The following is a 21,202-nucleotide window of genomic DNA, read 5'->3' on the forward strand; positions in this document are numbered from 1 at the left end:
GAATGTCTTCTTGTGGTAAACATTCAATCAGAAAATAATTAGACTACTTTTTAAGTAAAAAAATAGTTTTTAAGCGTTTCCTGAACGACAATGGATGGGGGAAAATATTATGTTTTATTTTTTGATGACATTTTTGATAAATAAGCTTTTTACGTATGGCAACATAATAATAAACGGTTTGTTTGTTTGTTTTCGTGAGTTAAAAGAGTTTTGGTGTTATTTATTTTTTTCTCATTTAAAATTTATTGTGTTTGTCTGAATATATTGGGTGCAATGATGCCGACTTTTAGAGAAAAAGTTGGAGGTTTTCTGAGGCAACTATCTACAGGACAAGAAAGGAAATCTGATTATAAATCACCGTGTACATCTCCAACATCTACGGGATCTTTCATTCACAAATACTTGCTAGGGTGTGTTCAAACCCCTTTAAACTGTTGATACAGTAGAATAGCATGTTCTGTTTAAAAATGTATTTTTTATCTTTTCGATTCTGTGCTTATTCATTACCTGGGATGGTTTTTCTTTGTTTTGTTGTTGGTTTCTTCTTTTTTTTTTCCTGCACTCTTGTGCTAAATGCCCGCACTTTTCGACTAAAAAGGATTTTTTTTATTCTTTTCTTCATGAAAAGTATCACTTTTAATGTTTTTAACAACATTTACAGTTTGTTTCTAGTGATTTGGAAACATATTTGATTATTTATATCTATTAAAATCTTGACCACCTGTCAACTGCCTGTTCCATGCTCACAGCAGTTTGGTTTTCTTAAAGCTCTTTTTTATCCCGAAAAATTCATTTCATCAAAAACCAATTTCAAACAGGAAAACTTTGGTTACTTTATTAATACACTTTTTTACACATTTTCCCCCAGAAGGCCTTTTTGGAGCAAAGAGTGCGGGAAAATCACTATAATTTCACCAAAATTTGTTAATAGATCTTAATCAAACAGGAGTAAACACAGCTTTTAATCTTTATATGTTGCATACTAAGATACTTCTGATGCAATAATATATGTACCTATTCATGAATTTTTTTACACTTGAATTTTAATTTATTTGCCTGTGTCAAATATGGGAGATGTCAATCTCTTGTAATTTTCTGAACAACTTCATTAATTTTTTTTTGCTCTATTAATGTATCAATAACGAAACAAATTATCAGTTTTGAAAGCTTAAGTTTATATGAGAAGGAAACGTAATTCATTTGTTGTGTGTGTGTGAGAAATCATAATTTAAGTGGTTTAAAATATTGTGTAAAGGGCCATTCCACGAAATAAATGTGGAACGCCAATTTGTTTTGCACGTCACAGGTCATATATTTCATGAAAATAATATATTTTTTTTAAAAATAATGAACAAATATCTTACTTGAGAAATCATATCTATGTTTGATTTCTTTTGCAACAAAAGCTTGTTGATTACCCTTTCAAGTTATCATTTTCATTAAGACATAAAGTGGCATGCGATACAAAATAACTGTTTTCCGTGCAATAACCCAAACTGTTAGAGGTTAATATTTTTTAGAAAAATGCCTATTTATTTGTGTAATGTACTGCTTAATGCAGGGATTCTCAAACTGGTTGTCACAGCTCCCTGGGGTGTGGCAAAATGTTTTGTGACAATTCACTCCAGGGGTTGGAAAGCTTATTATAAAACATAGTATCAATACAGCAGCAACATTGATTTTACTAGAGAAAGAAAATAGTTTTGTTGCTCAAATATTCGATTGTGAACTGTTAGTGAAACAGTGTTTGTGAACAGTGTTAGTGTCTGTTAGTGAAACAAGAATTGGACTTTAGATTAGGGATGCACCGGATAATGATTTTGCCGGATACCGGATATCCGATGCCCCCTTACCTGCCGGATTGGGATATCCGGGCCGGATATCCGACGGATATCTGTCATTTTGATTGCATTGCATGTTCGCATATTTTTCTACAACGCCGTTTAAAAACAATAAATCAAACTTGTTCCACTTATCATTTCTTTAAAAACATGTTAAATACATTCAAATGTACTTTTTTAGAGCCTCTATATTTTAATTTAGGAATTGTGCTATATATAAAATGAAACATTAAAATATTGTTTTATTTCGACAGATTTTTTCGAAAGAGACAAACTTTCGGCAAAAATTAATTCTGTATGTAATGTACACATGGTTTAAGCTTTTAATTATTCATATAGTTGAAATCTTAAAGGTCGTATAATGAGTCGTATTTGTTATGAGATTTGCATGACGTGTAGAATTTTTTTTTAACTTCATCATAAAGTAATACATTTTCTTGTTTCCAATTTAGAAATAACAAAAAATAAAACTTTGCTTTGAAATCATTTTTATTACAGATAATACACGTGTAAAATTTTTCTAACATACAAGTTAAAAAAGAAAATATTAAAACAGGGCCAGTTTGACTCAAAAAATAAATAAATAAACTTAAATAATCAACTTAAAATTTTACTTAAATTCCAGAAATAAAGGTACATTTTCTCTAAACATGCAAATTAGCATCTTAAATGCAGGGGTGGTCCCCCTAAGAGCAAGGGCCCACACCCTAAAAACCATAAATACCCCCCCCCCCCCAAAATAGAAAGCCCCCAAAAGAGAAAAAAATATCCCTAAAACATCCCCCCTAGGTGGGCACCCCAGTTAATAAATTAATAAACTTATGCTAAAATAATCAACTGAAAATTTTACTTTAATTCCAGAAAACAAAGATTCACTCCCTTAAAAGATGCAAATTAACATCTTAAAAACAGTATTAAGAGTCATTCTCAATGTGTTCACTTTTTAAAAACAAATTAAGAAACTTATGCTTAAATAATCAACTTTTTAGTATCGCTGAAAACGGAAGTTTCCACACCGTACTACTCTAAACATTGCTTTGTTTCAGTGCAACTATTCCGCATTTTTCATTAGTTTCTTTCATTCGTTTTAATGTTCATGAGATATAATGGCACCAAAGCGTACATTATTAAATCATTAATACACTGTAACTATATTGTTGTTTTATTTATATGTCTCTCTCCCACTGACCATTAATTTTGTACATCGTAACAGAGTTTTATGTTGAATAATACAGCTTTTTTATGAGAGAAACGGTAATATATAGTTAAGAAATGGTTCAAAATAGTGTGAGAGGGGTTTACAAATGCCTAAAATTTTTTAGTGTGTTTCTAAAAATCCGAATTCATACATTTTTCTACTACGCTAAGTTTCAACTTACGCGAGAGGAGTAGTGGAATGCATTCCTCCCGCAAGTCGGAACTTGACTGTATTTTAATTTTCAACACTGCCGCTTCTCCAACTTCAAGCGCTTTGATATGAATCATTTCAAGGTCGACTTTTCATTTCAGTGTGTTAAAGCAGAGAGAGGGAGGGAGAAATTATTGGCAACATACTGTCAGCAGATTCGCGAAGGAGAAGGAGGGACGACGCGGGGGAATGCCAGAAGCTAGTGTTGAAGAGGAATGGTCGTTTTTGAAGCAGCAATTAAAAAAGAAAGCATCATCGAAAAGTTTATGAAACAGTGAAAGCTTTAACTGGAATTTTTGCAAAAGTAAATTCAAAATTAAACCCTTATTTCGTACTGGATAACCCCACATCAACCCCGAATATCTCTCACATTTTTACCGGATATCCTGCAAAAAACTGTCGGATATCCAGATCCGGAGTGGCTTCTCGGATCGGGATACCTCATAGTTCCGGAGAGTTAAAAAATCAGCCGGATACCGGTTAGTTACCGGATATCTGGTGCATCCCTACTTTAGATATATTTGCCGCAATACAAGCGCATGCCATATAACAATTGGTCCAATTGTTATATGGACCAATCTTGCTACTTGGTCCGCTTATAAATCAAATTACTTTTTTAAAAAAATGGCAGTGTTTTGCTGCTAATTTTGAATTTAAATGTTATAAAAACAAGGATAATTAAATGTAGTGAATATTTTTATGTTAAAAAATGTCCAATTTTTATTCTTTGCACCAAAAGGATTCACTTTTGCGATCACAATTTTTATAAAGGGTTAAATTTCGCTGTTATGATTTTTTTTCATTTGTTTTTATTTTGATTTTATATCAATAAAATTTTATGCTGTAGCCATAATCCATTATTTTTAAAGTATGAGCATTAATTTACGACTATCTTGAAAATTGGCGGATACGGTGATCCCTTACTTTTCGCGTAGTCTTGCATTTACTGTAATTATTCATTCTTTATTTCACAGTTTGACTATGTAAAATCATAGCAGAATGTTTAAGTATTTACTTATTTAGTATCTGCTTAAAAGGAATGAACTAAAATTGGGAAAATATTCATATTTTTACTTTCTTCTATATCTAATACATAGAAGAAAGTATTGGATTCGTGCAAATTTTCGAATTTCGAATTTTGACGGATTCGAACGTTTTGAGGTGTGCTGAGTCCATTTCAACTATTTTTGGAAAATGTCTGTCTGTGTGTGTGTGTGTCACGTCTGTGTGTGACCAGTTTTTTGTGGCCGCTCTACAGCAAAAACTACGGCATGAAATTGAACGAATTTTGGTACACATATGTGCCCCTGTGTGAACTTGTGCCCATTGGTTTTTGGTGCGAATTCCTCCAAGGGGGATGGAGCAATGGGACGTTTTTTGAGTTAAGTGTGCTTCCTATTCCTCAGGAAGTAACTGGCGGTGGAATCAAACAAAATTTGGTCCATATGTTGCCATTAACAGGAACAGGTGCTGATTCAATTTTGGTGTTAATAACACAAACGGGGGTTAAACTATAGAACGTTTTTTGTCGTCAATTGTAACTGCTGTATCTCAAGAAATAATGAACGGAATCAAAGAAAAATTTATCGACAAGTAGCCCCTAAAGGGTATAAGTGCTGATTCTATTTTGGTGTCAATAGCTGAAAAGGGGGTGGTGTAATCTATTGTTCTTTTTTTTGATTGTGAGTGCCGTATCTCAAGAAGTAATGCTACGTTCTATATGAAATTTGGAATAAATATGAATCCATATGTAAACAGGCGTTGGTTCAATTTTGGCGCCAATCGCTCCATGGGAGGCTTTTTTTTTATTTGTGTGACTAAAAATAGCTTTAAAATTGCAATAATGAGAAAGATAAATCGTAATATACTGTCGTCTGCGTTTATCTCGTGATTTTAATTGTATGGAAGTGATCGGAAATATTATCTCAATGATTTAAAATTGTTAACTGTTGCCATCTTGTGTTTATTAACAAATTAATGTTTGTAATTATTTCAAGCAAGGCTTTTACAATAATTTTAAATTTTCATTCTTTGCTTTGCTTTTGAGATAAATCAGGGATTGCGATGGTCGTCAAGTTTTGGCATATGTAATTTTGTGTTTGTTGGGAATATTGCTTCCTCGTTAAGCATAGGGAGGGATCAGAATTATAAGAAAGATATAGAAGAAAGTTTCGTGATGGCCACAACATACTAGTTTAGTGGTTTTTGCTAAGAAAAAATCCTGAATCTTCGGAAATTCTGCCTGCGTACAAGTTGACCCTCAAACTTTAAACCTCATTTTTTGTAATAAATTTCTCGACTTATGCACAAGTATATACAGTAAATACACATAGTTATAGTTTTCCCATAATTCCTATATTATCTGTTTGAATCTGTGCATCATATTTGATTGATTTCTAAACCTTTACTTATGTATAATTTTCTTTGCCAGCGAAGTGAAAAGGGATCATCCTGAAGTGCTGCATGGCAAGTCTTGCTATGATTTGCCTGTCAAGCAACTTGCTCCATTATCAAGGACAGTTCTGTCTGCTTGTACTGGACCTCAAGGTGGTTTAACAACAGTGGATTTTGGAGAAAAACCATTTGAGTTTCCTGATGCTGATGTTTATTTTATTGACGAAGACTATCGAGATAGTTGTGAGAATTTAGTAAAGAATAAAGATTTTTCAACAAAGAAGAGACATTCTGCACCTGATGATGGTATATATTTTTAAACACAGTTTTTGAAGATGCATTTGAATATTTACTTAAAATATATAAATGGTAGGGGGAGGTGGGGTACGTTGGACCGTGGGGCATGTTGGACCTGTCTCAATTATTTTAATGCTATTTATATTTTTTATTCTATTTCATGACCAACAAATAGCACCTGTGGTGCTACAAATCCTATAATGAAATCACATGGTACAGTTATATTGAACAAATTTTATTCCAGAAAGTGTTATTTCAGCAGTCCTGAGTAATTTTCGGAAAACTGTACCTTTATTTTTTAAAATAGTTTTCATCAAGATTGTGGAAAAAAAATTAACTCCTTTCTCAAAGTAAGTTTTTTTAGTTCACAATAATTGGCAGTTTTTTCATTTTTTGTCAAAAGAAAAAATTATGACGTTTTTTCAGACCAAGAAAGTGGGGTAGGTTAGTCCACTCTTTGGGGACACATTGGATGGGACCAACCTACCCCACATAATTTTAAAACTTAACTTTTTGAATAAACTTCTCTTAAATCTCAATAATTATAACAATATTCTAAGTGTTTGTGTATTATACTACTCATTTCATTTCATGTTACACATGTTTTGAAATAATAATAACTTAGAGCAAAAAAAAAAAAAAAAGATATAATTTATAATTATCTAACAAAAATTGTACTAAATTAATTTTATCAAAAGATTTATTTCATATCTGTACTTTTTTACTATTTATATTTTCAAATATGCTTCTAAATTTTGGCAGACAATTGTTTTCTAACAGTAAAATATGCAATGCATGCTGTAATAAAGTTCCTGTATTAAACAAAATCTTTTTGCAAAACAAGCATTCTACATAGAAACAAAATAAAACAAATAATTGATCTAAGGTATAAAAAAGTATAAGATTATTTAACTTCATTTTTCATATTTGATTTTAGAATACAAAGATGTGCTTATTTAAAGCTGTCAATTTTAATGTACTTTTTCTTTGATATGTTATTAGTATACAGGATTCTTTTCTTTTCAAAGTTGTTTTGTGCAATGCAATAAAGAAAAAAATATCCCCCCCTCCCCAGCAAATACTGTTGCAAATGTGTTTAATAGGCTTAATATGTATAGCCTGGAGCGAAGGAGGGTCACAGGGCACATGATTCAGTTGTTTAAATTTATCAAAATGAATGATGTTAACGAATTAAATTTTTACACAAAAAGCAGGACGAGGGGTCATTGTTTTAAGCTATTCAAATCTCAGGCTAACCTGGAAATAAGGAAAAATTATTATTTTAGTAGGGTTGTGGGCACTTGGAACAGCTTACCAGAAGAGGTGGTAATGAGCAAGGGAGTGAATAGCTTTAAGAGGGCCATTGATCTTCATTGAAGACCAATAAATTGATTAGGACCAACCTAGCTTTGCCAAGAGCCTGTTGCTGGTCGTAACATTTGTATTTGTAACTTTGCATTAAGTAACATATGATTTATCCTCCCAAAATCGAGTCCAATAAAAGTGCTACTTCCAAAGTTCTGGAAGTAGCACTTTTATATTTCCAGATATCATTTAACGCATCTTTATTTATTTCAGTCTGCATTAACTATCTCAAGAATATTCAGTAATTGATTTTTCTTTTGATTAAAAAAAAAAATAAAATAATTGTGTACTAATACTGAATGCTTGTTGCTGTTTTTAGTTAAAGATGATTTATTAATTAAAACCAATTTAATATGTTATTGTGATATTTAAACTTTATATTTTTCACTCTATGCACAAAAGAGAATAAGGTAGTTAGAATGTTTGATAGTATTTATCGCTAAAATTATAACAAATGCTGTTTAAGTTATGAGGTCCAACGTGCCCCACCAGGCGGACTAATGTACCTCACCTGCAGAGCACGTTGGTCCACTTTACAAGGCTTTGTTGAAAATTAATACCAAAAAAGTTTATCAATTCAGAATTTCCTAAAAAATCTGTGGTGTTGAGAAGTGTTTAGTGAAACTTATTGTAGGAAATCAAACTTTTCATTACATTTTTTGATGAGATAAAAAATGATAAGTAAAAAAAAGCAGACCAACATGCCCCACCTCCCCTTAATGCTGCTTATTTCAGCTTAAAAATTATTATTATTCAGCTATTTAAATGATTCAGCTTATTATTTTATTATATGATTCAGCTTATTTATTAAATAATGATTCTGGTTAATTACAAAATAGTTCAGCAATTTAATTATTATTAATTTAATTTAAATATTTTGACTGTTTAAAAAAAGTTGTCTGCTTTTATTTTCCCAGTTTTTTTGGAATTATACTCACTAAATTATTAAAATATTGTATAATAGGCACTATTGCAGCGTTCTTTCTAAAATGTTCAATTTCGGAAAAATGTTTTGTTGTCTGATATAAAATGTTCACATTTGTTTACTGATAATAAAAACAATTGTTAATTAAAGCTACTTCCAGAAAGAAATGTTTACCTTTTCTTTTGTTTAGAGGTTATACACAGGGTTCATACGGGTCATGGAAATCCTGGAAAGTCATGGAAAAAAAATAAACTAATTTCAGACCTGGAAAAGTCATGGAAAATGAATATTTTTGTTAAAAGTCATGGAAATTTTTTTAAGGTCATGGAAAAATGTCCTGGGCAAAGAGAAAGTAACAGTAGCTTAAAGAGCATTAGAAATCTTGAATGGTTTAACAGCATTGCATATAAAAGCTGTTAAAGCTTAAAAATTGAATGATCCCAAAAACAAATCTGAATTTTGAAATCCCATTGCATACACTCTACTGTAGCATCCGCCCTTCTTCTTTTGCAATGTGATTATAGTGCTTAGACATCACTAGTTTTGATCTAATGATTATTTTCAACATTTATTATATTTTATATTCTGTAGTAGCGAACTTACACGTGCTTGATTTTGCCACGCCCACTCAACAAACGGGATTCAGTTGCATCCGAGAACGTTTCAATCACTCGTAAAAACTTTATTATTAAATTTATCAGTGTTTATCTTAGTTTGTTGTAGGTTTTAGGAAATAACAAACTTTAATGAGGCGATACAATATAGAAATAGGAGAACTGTAATACTCTAAAAAAGTAGTGCCCAACATACGGCTCGCGAAACTGATCCATGCTGCTAAATGTTACGTTCAATGTCGGGAATCTAACACTATGTTCTGAAATTTCTAAACGTATTAATTTATATGCATTTGAAAATGCATAAATTAGTAAACTAGTGCATTTGAATCGGAAGATTTATTTAATACTGAATGATTTTTTGTAAATATCTGTTTTGGAAACATGAATTTACTGAAGAATGGCTTTACTTTAAAGAACCAAAATGCTGACAGGTTATATGCATAATTAGATGCATGTTGACACTAAGAAGCAACTTTTAAAGCAAATTTATTGATATTTAAGAATGACTCATTCAACCTTTGTCCCATTCTTTATCATTCTGCCCTTTTATGAAAAGAAAAATAGACATTTAAGAATTATTATATTGCATTCACTGCATTTTTACTTTACTTAAATTTAAATATATTTCACGTAGAAGTTTGATATCGGCAAGTTTGATATTAAATAGTACTATTCTCTTTGTGTAACAAGATCATGAAAATTTTTATTAAGTCATGAAATAGTCTTGGAAAAGTCATGGAATTTTTTCATCTAAAAAGAGTATGAACCCTGTATACAGTTTATGGTTCGGTGTTTGTGAAGTTCTCTGCATTGTTGCGCTGGAGACTTTAAATAATCTGTACCCCAAAACCTGACTGGCTAAGAGTATATACTGATGGTTCGTTTTCTAAAGACCATCCTAACGCTGGTGCAGGAATCTTTTGTGATTTGTTCAGTTTTTACTGTCTAATAAAAAAATATTCCATACATCCTTGGATGGAGAGGTCTCGGCCATACGTATAGCACTGAAACAATTAACCATCCACTGCTACAAGTTTCAAAACACCGTTATCCTCTCTGACTCCAAAGCTGCTATTCAGAGCATTTGCTCAATTTGCGACCCATCCTACTGGGCCTGGGACATATTAGATATCCAGCCCACCATCAAAAAGTTGAAACTAAGTAATAAGGTTTTCGTTCTCCAGTGGATCACAGGCCACCGTGGCTTAAGTGGCAACGAACATGCCGACACACTAGCAAAGAAGGGTTCAGCTGTCTCGCAAATATCACGCAGCAGCGTCCCATTCCGCACCATGAAAAGACTCATCTGAAACTCGTTTTCCTCTCAACACCAGGAGGAACTGAGGTTTCGAACCAACTCCAAACATTGGAATGTTCTGAACTAATCCATCCATGCCCCGCCGTGAGGTGGTAGCCATGTTTAGACTTTGTGTACAACATGACTGCCTGACTGGACATCTCTTTAAAACTGGTATGTATGCGACTCCAAACTACCCTTTGTGGAGATTTCACCTTCATGGATGGTGACCACATTTCCCACTGCAGTGCACTCTCAGCGAGCTCCTTGGTAGAACGGTAGGGGAGACCGGGGCAAGATGACGAATACCTTAATTTTTCCGTTTTTTAGACAGTAACAGCATCAACAGGATACCACTGGCTCTCCTATTCGCTGTTCGCTGAGAAATAGTATAGAGACGCAGAAATCGCCATATTTGTGTTAGTTCTAGAGCTCTGATTGTTTATAGTTGCCACGATCTAACTTTTATGCATAAGTAAATGAGCTCTGCTATAGATACAGATAAGATTTCTCATGTTTCTTTAGTATTTATGAGTAACTTAGTTTAAATACTATCTATTACCATGAATAAATGTCAATTAATCACCATCCTTTATGGCAATTGAGACGAATCCATTCAAACAGGCAGTCTGGGGCACGATGACGGGCCGAAACGCGGGGCAAGATGACGAGCTCGTTGGTGATGAAACTGAGAATAATAGTGCTAATACTCAGACCTTGATAGTAGAAAACATACATATAAACCCTCCAGAGAAAGCAGAACTTACGGCAATTGCTAATTCCGATGCACCGAAGAACCCTGTTAGTGTTTCTGATTTCAATGCATTGCCTAAAGCAACACAAAAACTCAGCTCAAACATTCTTACAAGCACATCCATCAGAGAAATGTCAGAACAAGGAGCAAAAAAAAAAAAAAAAGGAAGGAAAAAATAAATTATTAAAAAAAGGGGAAAATAATCCCGTAAAGCTAAAAAGGGAGTAAAAACAACTCGAACTAAGTCCCTGTACGTCCAAGCCTATACAATTTGTGCCAAGCAATCCAGTTGCATCAACTTCAAAGGATGGTGTTATAATATGCCCTGCTTGTCCAGAGGAATATTGTGACCATTCAACAGATGAATGGATCCAGTGCTGTAAAAGCCAAGAGTGGTGGCATGAGGAATGTTCCAATTATGGAAATGGCAATTTTATTTGTGCCCATTGTTAGCTGCATAACTTAATACTTCAACATTACGCTGCAATGTATTACGCTTAATTTAATACTTTGTAAGATGTAACAAGAAGTTCCGTCTAGAACTATACGAGCCTACTTTCCCGTATACCCATACTACTTTCTAGTACCTGATCAATATTCTCAAAAATAGCTAAAATCGCAAATTGTTTCAAACATATTTTTGAATTTTTTTTAAGCTAATTCCTAGGAATAAAATTATTCCTCACTCATCTAAAAAAAAAAGACAAATAAATAAAATAGCAGCACCTTTTAAACAAAGCAGCTAATACACTTTTTTCCATTTAAAAAAAATTCTTTAACAGCTTTCAAAACGAAAAAATAATAATTAAAATAAAAAGCTCATTAAAATAAAACAAATACAAAAAAAATCGTTTCTTTTTCCCCTGTTGCCAAAAATATTTTTTTAATGAGTTAATGTACTTACCAAAATAAATAAAAACAATAAAATGTCACCTCAAAAAAATACTTGTCATTGTCAAAAAAAAAAAAAAAATCGTCTGTGCATATCTTTATGTAGAAACATAAATAAATGACTTTGACTTTATTCGCCAAAAACTGAATACCTAAATTAAAACTTGAGTGTGAAAATAAAAATTAGTCATATCAACAATAATTATTTCACAGTTAAAACCATAGCTGCGGAGTCGGAGTCAATCTCATTTTGGGATTAAGGAGTCGGAGACGAATATCCAAGAATCAGAGTCAATCATTTGTCCTTCGTGTATAAATTTTTGCAAAAGTTACGAAGTCAGAGTCGAAGTCGGGGAGTCGGAGTCTGATTAATTGTCAGGCATAGGAGTCGGATTCGGAGTCAGGTGCCCCTAAATTCTCGGAGTCAGAGTTTGGAATTTGGCGTCAAGAGCTATTTCCAACAAAATTTGTTTGAAAAAAATCCGCCTTCAAGTACGGAATCTACATTGACTTTCAGTTTCCCCATAGGCGCTAATGTTAAGGGTTTTGAACTGTTCAAAATTGAACGGAAAATTGTTCAAATCAGAAAGTGTTTTTCATCAAAAGCTTTTTCCTACAAAGTTTGTTTGAAGCAAATTCGCCTTACAGTTCGGAATTGCCTTGAATTTTCCCGTAGGCGCTAATGTTAAGTTTTGTTGAACTGTTCAAAATTGAACAAAAAATAGTTCAAACCAAAAAGTGAAATATGGGAATGAGGTGTCCTCGCCAAGATCTTTCGAACAAAAAAAAGTTTGTTCGAATCGGACTATTCATTCAAAAGTTATTAGGGGGGGGGGGGGACAGACCGACAGACATTTTTTCCCATCTCAATACCCTACTTTCCAATTTTTAATTTTTCGATATTTATTTAATTATTTTATTTATTTTTGACTTTTTTTGTTTTTTGTGATATTTTTAAGACCTTCTTTCATGCTTTTTTCTTCTTTTTCTGACTTTTACTGGGAAAGTAGGCTAAAAACACAGTTATCATTTGTTAAACTAGATAACATATTCAAATCATGAACTATGTCCAACCTTTTTCAATGTTGTCATCTTGCCCCAACGTCAAAGTCATTTTGCCCCAGTACTGGGGCAAGATGACGATTTGTTAAGGTTGTGAAAAAATAAAAATATCCTTCATTATTTTTATCTTAAAAACTAAATGGTAACATATTTAATGCTACAAAGGACTACTGTAACAGTTCATGTAAAATTACTTTTACCATCCTTAAAATTAAATTAATAAACAACGAAAATTTTTAACATAGTCATCTTGCCCTGGTCTCCCCTACTGGGAGGCAAGAAGCCAAATGAGACAATGATTTTTTTTTCTTCCTGTTCTTCGTTTTAGTTCTATTTGTATTTTCCCAATTTGTCAAGTTCTCTGCCATTTGAAATAAATAAATAGTTCATTGTTTGATTTATTATTAATTGAATGTAATGTATGAAATGTTATTTTTACTTATAACCAGACTGTTCTAACGAATTTTAATTCAATAAGCAAAACAGACGTTTTTGAAGTTCACAAATCCTTAAGTTATAGTTATTTTTGACCCAAGTATTGGTAGTTTTTTTAGTTTAAGTCGTAAAATAAGGGAAGAATGGGATGGAAGTGACGTCATAAATGAGTGATCATATGACAACTTAGAGATATGTTGAAACTTTGAAGTCAAAAATGATGTGCCAAATTCAGTGACTAGCGTACATGAGCACATGCTGTCATGTTTTTGTTTTCTTTTACCTTGTTTTTGAAAAAATACAGTTGCTGCTACTCAACTGATCGTTGTATTGATAAATTTTCTAATATACCAAAAATATGTAAGGACCTTGAAAAAAAAGTACTCTACCCATAATAAAAGTTAACTGTAAATATACAGGTGATCCAAATGACCTATTGATTTACTTCCAGGGGCAAAGCCATGTGAATAGCGCTAGGGTATATTTTTAAAATTCGTAAATTTTTTAAATACTTGAAGTCAATTGTTTTGTTCATAGTCAAATCCTAAAAAGAAGTTCAAAAGGCTAAAAAAAGTTTATTTGTTCCCTTTTAACTAATCACACTATTGTATTTATTTTTTTGAAAACATAATGTGAAATATTTTATGTGTTCTTGCATTGACAAATTAATTTTTCTAGAGATTCTACCTTGGCCTGATGAAGAGGAATCAGAGCACAATATTGGCAGTTCTGTGGAAGGGAAAATTGAAATTGCTGGCATTACAGATTGGTTTTCACCTTGTGAATCATCCTTTGGAATTGCTACTACTTTATATGAATGTCATCCAGTAACCAAAGAAAATGCAGGTTATTTGTACTCTTAGCTTTTTGTTTCGCTAAAAACACTTATTTTCAATAAGGCAGTTCAATAGAATAACAATTAACACTACCTTAACTTTTGTTATAAAGATTTATTGCAAACTATGAAATAATTACATTGGGGTATGCACTTCCTACTTGAGATTTCTTTATCAAGGTATTTTAAAACATTATTTGTCTTATAGTTATTCTAAATAAATTTGATCCACAATTTCTATACTTTCAACAGCTTCACCCTCTTCATATTTAATAGTGTTAGTGCATATATTGGCATAAAACAAGGAGATCCCCCAAAGTATTTTAGATATCAGGTTTAAGAAATAATATATATAATATGGTGAAGTTTTGTGATAAGTAACATCATACTGTTTCTGAAATACATGTACACATTTAAAAGAATAAAATAAAATATTTTTGAAAAAAAAATGAAAGGAAACATTTGGCATTTACTTGGGGTTCGTCCGTGTTTTGACATCTTGAAGTCAAATTATGTTTTACGCCATCATGAATTGTGATAGGACCTTACTTGTTATGTTTCTTGTTTCTACAAATGGTTAAGTTTCTGTCATATTATGTTCATTTATCATAAAGATTGTATTTACTGTGTATACCGCTGTGGTATTTTAATTTCTTCTCAGTATTTAATGATGGAAATTAGTAATCTGGAACTTTTGTATTTAGATGAAGATTTGGTACTTAAGTTCATCTATGTTGGTGTTTCAATGTAAAATTTGCTTGAGTTAAACCTTGAATGAACTCAATGCAGTCAATTTGTAACCATGACGAAGGAAATTAGTCTCTCTAAATAAATATTAAAAACAACAAGCTAGGCTTATTCTTATCACCAAGTTAATTTGAAAAATCACAGGAATGTCAAAATCAGTCAAGTGAGGATAAAGAGTAATTCCTTATTGCTCAAAAGCCATTTAAGATGAATTATTTGGAATTGAATTATGGAAGTTAGCCTGCTCGTTAAAGTAGCAACTTTGAACCATGTGAGAAATGTGTTGTAGAATGAAGTATTTTCACAAAAGATTATCAATTTTGAACAAATAAATAAATGTTCTAAATGTTTGAAAAATTTCATGTTTACCTTATTGCACAAAGGACAGGAAGTGTTGTAGTCGCAATAAACTTTTCACTCAAAATTTGGTACTGCAATGAAATGTATGGTAACATAAAGCATTACACTGCAATGTAATGCCTGGTAACATAAAACGTCCTACTACTATGTAATACATGGTAACATAGAACATTATACTGCAATATAATGTGTGGTAACATAATGCATTATACTGCAATGTAATGCAGGGTAACATACTGCATTATACTGCCATGCAAATGCATTGCATGGTAACATAAAGCATTATGAAATGAAATGAAGGAGAGGGGGGCTCAGTAGAGCCAAGCACTGCTAGCAGAGGTCTATTGTACTAAACAGCAAACAGAAGTCCTAAAAAAGACCAGTAGGCGACGCGAAGACTAGCAGGCACTTAAAGGGAATATCATAGATCTCCCAAGGATCAAGCAAGTGGTGGCCAAGGTGTTCAAACCTGTTGGCAGAAAAGGCATCGCAATCACACAGAATATATGCAGCAGTTTCCTCATGAAAGTAACAGCCTCAACAAATTGGGTTATCAGTGACGCCCATTATAGTAAGATGCCGCTTCAAGGTCCAATGACCAGTAAGGAGGTCGATAGCCCTTCTGACGCTGTTACGGTTCAGATTTAAGAGCTCCTTTGCCCTAATACTAGGGCAACCTCTATTAAGTTCTTTCGCCTGCTGCTGTCCATCAAATTGCGCCAGTTATAGTACAGTTTTCTACCAAAAATATCAAAAACAGCAGTCCTAATAAGATTTTTTGAAATCCCAATTGCTGGCTCAGGGCCGACAAAAGGGATATCAGAGGCTTTCTGAGCAAGATAGTCGGCTTTTTCGTTTCCCTGCACCAAAGAGTGTCCAGGTTCCCAACAAAGGGTAACCTTGTTCAGTTTTGCAAGATTGCAGAGCAAATTATAGGAATCCCAAACAATGTGGGATGTCATAACAACCTTCTTAAGTGCATTTAAGGCAGCCTGACTATCAGAGCATATATGAACACAATGGTCTCTATAACCACGACTCAAGCAAATACCACAACACACCAGAATAGCATAAATTTCAGCCTGAAAAACAGAAGTAAACTTGCCCAAAGGACAAGAATACTCAAGACCATCACCGGGACGAAAAGCCCCAGCCCCAGTCCTTTCATTTATTTTAGAATCATCGGGTGTACCAGAGAGTTAGTACCATGAGTACCTTTACCATGAGACAAGGCAACATCCCTCCAGTCACTCCGAGAAGGAAAGATAACCTGATATGGCTTGTCAAAAGCATACTTGCCAAGCATGTAGTCACTTGGCAGGCCAAAAAGAGGATGACCACGTACATCCTCATCAAAATTTTTCCAGGAAAGGTAACAAGAGTAGGCTTTCCATTGTTTTGAGCATTTAAGCCTCTCCATACACAAAAAAGCTTCAGCTTCAATCCGCATATGGAGCAAACATAAACCTAAGAGTAGTTCTAGCGCAGGAGTAGGCGTTGTCCTAATACATCCAGTCATGGCTATGCAGAGGCAGACCACCCTCTGCAGCTTGTTGAGCTCATTTCTAGCTATGTCAAGTTTGGTTCTTGACCACCAGACAATAGAGCCATATGCAATGATAGGACAGATGACCATCTTGTAGATCCATGGATAACTCTTGGGCTGAGCCCCCAGGTTCTACCAATAGCTCTCTTGCAAGACCAAAGGACTTTACTAGCCTTTGTCAGACAGTAGGTGAAGTACTTCTTCCAGTTCATCTTGGAGTCAAAATAGATCCCAAGATACTTGACCTCGTCAGAGCAGCTGAGAGTTTGTCCGAAAAAAGTAATATTACTCTCCTGGATTGCTCTTTTACATGTAAAAGCAACCATAGTGGTTTTAAGAGGATTTACAGCAAGACCCTCAGAATGACACCATCTTTCCACCCACTTTAAACCTTGTGATAAGATTGAGGAGACAGTGTCCAAGAACTTGTCTCTGGCCTCACTGACGACATCATCAGCATAGCCACTGCAAAAAAGGCCAGAAAAAGTAATGCTTTCAAGCAGTGAATCAACAACAAGATACCAGAGGATAGGTTAAAGAACACCATCCTGTGGACATCCAGCATTTGCATGAACTGTTAAATCGACACCTCTAAGAGAGGCATTGACAAACCTATACTGTAACAGATTTTCAATCCAATTAACAATAGTTACATCAATACCCCCTTCTAACAAGGGCCCTTAAGATAGTAGTAACAGGGACTTTATCAAAGGCACCTTCAATATCTAGGAAGACAGCCAGAGCTAACTCCTTGTCTTTAAAAGATTTCTCCAAAATAAAGGAGAGACTATATAAGGCAGTTTCAGTAGACCTGCCAGGCTGATAAGCATGTTGAGAAGGGGAGAGAGGAGAGACTTTCAACACTGTCTCCCTAATATGTCTCTCAACTAACTTAGCCTCATAGTAGTTATCTTGTCCAACTTTTGGTATAAAGATAAGCTTGGTATGCCTCCAAGCAGTTGGAACATGCTCGAAAGCAATGCAAGCTCTAAAAATCCTACAAGTACAGAACCTCAATGCCCTTCTGAAAAAGGGCAGGAACAATGCCATCCATACCAGGAGTCTTGAAAGGCTTAAATGAGTTAATTGCCCAAAGAATCCTTTCATAAGTGACAATACTTCTGGCACAGTCCCATTTGCGTTTAGTATACCAGATAACATGTAATGTGGCAGAAGGGAGTGCGCCATCTATAATTTGAACCAGGGAAATGGACCTTTAGCATCTCTGCTAGGGTATCACCTCCTGATTGAGTGAAGCTACCGTCAGTATGCTTTAATGTACTTAGGTCGCAGTTCCTGTCTCTGGTCATGAATTTATTATTGTGGCCATAGCAGGAACATCCTGCAGAAAGCATTATACTGCAATGTAAAGCATGGTAACAGAAAGCATTATACTGCAATTTAATGCATGGTAACATAAAACATTATACTGCAATGTAATGCATTTTAATGAAAAAATTATTATACTGCTATGTAATGCATGGACATGATAACCTAAAGCGGTATTTGTTATCAAGCTTTTTTATTTGATAATCTTTACTGAATCATTACTGCATTAAGTTATTTTAAATCTTTAACACTATTTTGAGACATATTAATCAGCTAAATATTTTGTTTTCAGGCAATCCGATTGCAGATGCTTTTGGAATTGTCATGCGAGAAAATAGTGCTCTTTTAGTCCTAGCTGATGGTGTTAATTGGGGAGAAAAGTCATGCTTAGCTGCTCGTTGTGCGACTCATGGATGCATTAATTACTTAAATAAAGTCTTGTATCGAGAAGGTGCTGGAAATATTACCACACAAGTAAGCTTCATGATACTCAGTAGTAATTTTTCAGTTGAACAAGCAATTTCTATGCAATTTTAGTAGATTGTCTTGTTTGCTGCTTGAAACATTTGTTTAATGAAGGGAATGCAGTTTTTTCAGCTTTAAAGAAAAATGCAGTTTGCCGCTTCGTAAATGACATGTTAGTTTTGTTCTGAAGTTATCATTGCTGTATTGGAGTAGCAAATATAAAAAATTAACTTTTCAGCTAAAAAGTATTTAGCCTTGTGTTTGAAATAAGTAGTTGTAAGTTGCATTTGGCTGCTAAGCATGTTTACTTCATGTTGTTATTTTTGCTGACTAACTTTATATAGAAAAATTAATTTGACAGTATTGATGTTATACCCATTCGTAGTTTTCCCCATTGTTTATATAAAAATGCTGTGATAGTTTGCAACTACAAATATAAACATATTTTTCCTTTATCCAAAAGAAAATTTTGCATGATTATCATAACAGTTGGAAGTTGAAAGCTCTGCTTAAGATACATGAATTATTTTTATGTTATGCCTAAGTAGGACATTTTAGCATCTATAAAAATAGTCTATTGTGCCATGACGCCTATCTTTTATATACTGATTTAGCCATTTCTGTAACTTTTGGAAAATGAAGAGATAAAAAATAAACTATATTTAAATGCATTTTAAAGCCATGTATTTTGAATTGAAGTTTTAGGATATGTAATCTGCATTAAAAAAAAAGTTTATTAATTTCTTATTTACAGTTTTATTGGTATTTATGTTTTTTTCCTTTTGGTATGATGTTGTTTTTGAAGCAAAAATTTCTTTATTGTAAAATACCAGAAACACATATCTTTTAGTATTACATTCAATTTGAATTACTCATGCATTCTTGCAGTAGATTCATTAACTTTGCGTTAAGCATTTGTAATTTCATGTGCTTATTTTTTATTTCTGATTTAAGTAACTGAATACACATTTTGTATTAGTATATCGATAAATTTGATATTTTATATAGGACATATACATAAGTCTTCTGAGGTCATTCAGCGAAGCTCATAATCTTATTCTGCAAGAAAATGGGACCCTTACTACTTTATGTGCTGTTGTTGTTGCCCAATTAAAGAACTCTAATAAATTTGTTGCTTGTGCCTGCAATGTTGGAGACAGCCTTGCCTACATATATAGCCCCAAATATGGTGTCAGAGAAATTACACAAGGTACAGATTGTTATAAAAAGATGTAAACATTTTTGCTTGAACATTTGTAATTTCAAAAAAGTTTCTCATGATTGGAAAACTGAAGTAATGTGTTTATATAATTGTAGGATCTCACGACATCTATTCCATGCGGGACATGAGAGATGCCTTGGGGGCTTTGGGTCCTGTTGACGGCATTAATCCAGAGCTGAGCAATTTGACTGTTTCAATGTCTGAATTAGAACCTGATGACATTGTCTTTCTTGCGAGTGACGGCATATCAGATAACTTCGATCCAGTTGTGGGTAAGTTTGCAATTCCAAGAAAAGTTTCTAAAAAGGCTAAAACTCCAACCGATGGAAACGTGGACAACCCTTCTGCTCCGGAAGACATTAGGACTCCAACCAGTTTGCATGTTTTCGATTACAACCTGCCTGTGGTTGAAGCGCATCAGAGGCACGAACTGACTCTTCTTCGAATGGAGGACCTCATTGTCAATGGTGTCAATGAAGGGGATGGCCCTTGTAGAACTGCAAAGCAGATTTGTGAACAAATGATTGATTTTGCCGAGAAACTAACGATAGCTAAGAGACGGATTTTAGAAGATCCTGACTTGTACAAGAATGATGATTTAGAAGTTAATCAAGCTGGTCAGCGCCAGAGACGTCGTAAAGTGGGTGAAAAGTTAGCTATGGTTCCGGGTAAACTTGATCATGCTTCCATTGTTGCATATGCCGTAGGGCTCCGATTTCAAGAAAAAGTCCCATTAATAGCAGAATGTGAATCTTATTCTGATTTAAAATGTTGAATATATATATAAGAGAATAATCCTAGTTACATTGAAATCTTGTTATTGAAAACATTTCATCTATTTAATTGATGATCCTCCATCAGTCCATAATATTTGTACTAGTGAAAAAAGAAAAAAGATTAGTATTACTTCTTTTTTTCTTTATCTTACATTTTTCAGGCTTCTTAACTTTCAGTATAATAAAGAATACAATTCCATGTGCATAACTCCATGTTGGAATACCAAAGATTTTTTCATATAACTGTTAACTGACAGATTAAAAAGGAAATCCGGGTTCAACCGCTTATCATTGCATTAGGCGATCTAGTTTATGTCTCACTAGGCACTCCTATCGATCAATACTTATTATCAGTTTTGCCCAACCTTTTTTTTGCTCAAGAGCGGCACCTCATATTAAAATTATTCTTAAAGCCTAGAGCAATTATAAAATTTAAAAATTTTCCAAATGACACGGAAAAACATGGGAAAGGAAAGAAAATTACAAACTATTAATTGTTGTTATCAATTACTTGATGCTTTTTTATTGATTACATCTGTTTCTTGAAATCAATTTCTGAGCATTTAGCTCCAAATTTGAAATTGTGATTGATCGTGGTTTTCGATTGGTAACATTGAACAAAACAACGGGCCATAT

General features: G+C 33.5%; 1 protein-coding gene across 1 annotated transcript; it reads left to right on the top strand.

Annotated features, from left to right (window-relative positions):
* The first annotated feature begins 273 nt into the window (after positions 1 to 273).
* LOC129224519 (PP2C-like domain-containing protein CG9801) lies at positions 274 to 20,565 on the top strand. The gene is made up of 6 exons (XM_054858983.1): positions 274 to 410; positions 5,681 to 5,949; positions 13,965 to 14,132; positions 18,396 to 18,577; positions 19,577 to 19,778; positions 19,886 to 20,565. Exons 1-6 carry the CDS (start codon positions 274 to 276, stop codon positions 20,563 to 20,565), a joined length of 1,638 nt encoding a protein of 545 aa, XP_054714958.1.
* Positions 20,566 to 21,202: the final 637 nt, after the last annotated feature.

This window comes from Uloborus diversus, chromosome 6 (genome assembly GCF_026930045.1).
Source record: "Uloborus diversus isolate 005 chromosome 6, Udiv.v.3.1, whole genome shotgun sequence".
Classification (NCBI taxonomy): domain Eukaryota; kingdom Metazoa; phylum Arthropoda; class Arachnida; order Araneae; family Uloboridae; genus Uloborus; species Uloborus diversus.

What these genes read in the sequence shown, in the direction of transcription:
- LOC129224519 (XM_054858983.1), top strand. Translation starts at nt 274, where the DNA reads ATGATGCCGACTTTTAGAGAAAAAGTTGGAGGTTTTCTGAGGCAACTA. An exon ending in ACATTCTGCACCTGATGATG is followed by an intron (nt 5,950 to 13,964) that starts GTATATATTTTT and finishes TAATTTTTCTAG; the next exon opens with AGATTCTACCTTGGCCTGAT. An exon ending in AGTAACCAAAGAAAATGCAG is followed by an intron (nt 14,133 to 18,395) that starts GTTATTTGTACT and finishes TTTTGTTTTCAG; the next exon opens with GCAATCCGATTGCAGATGCT.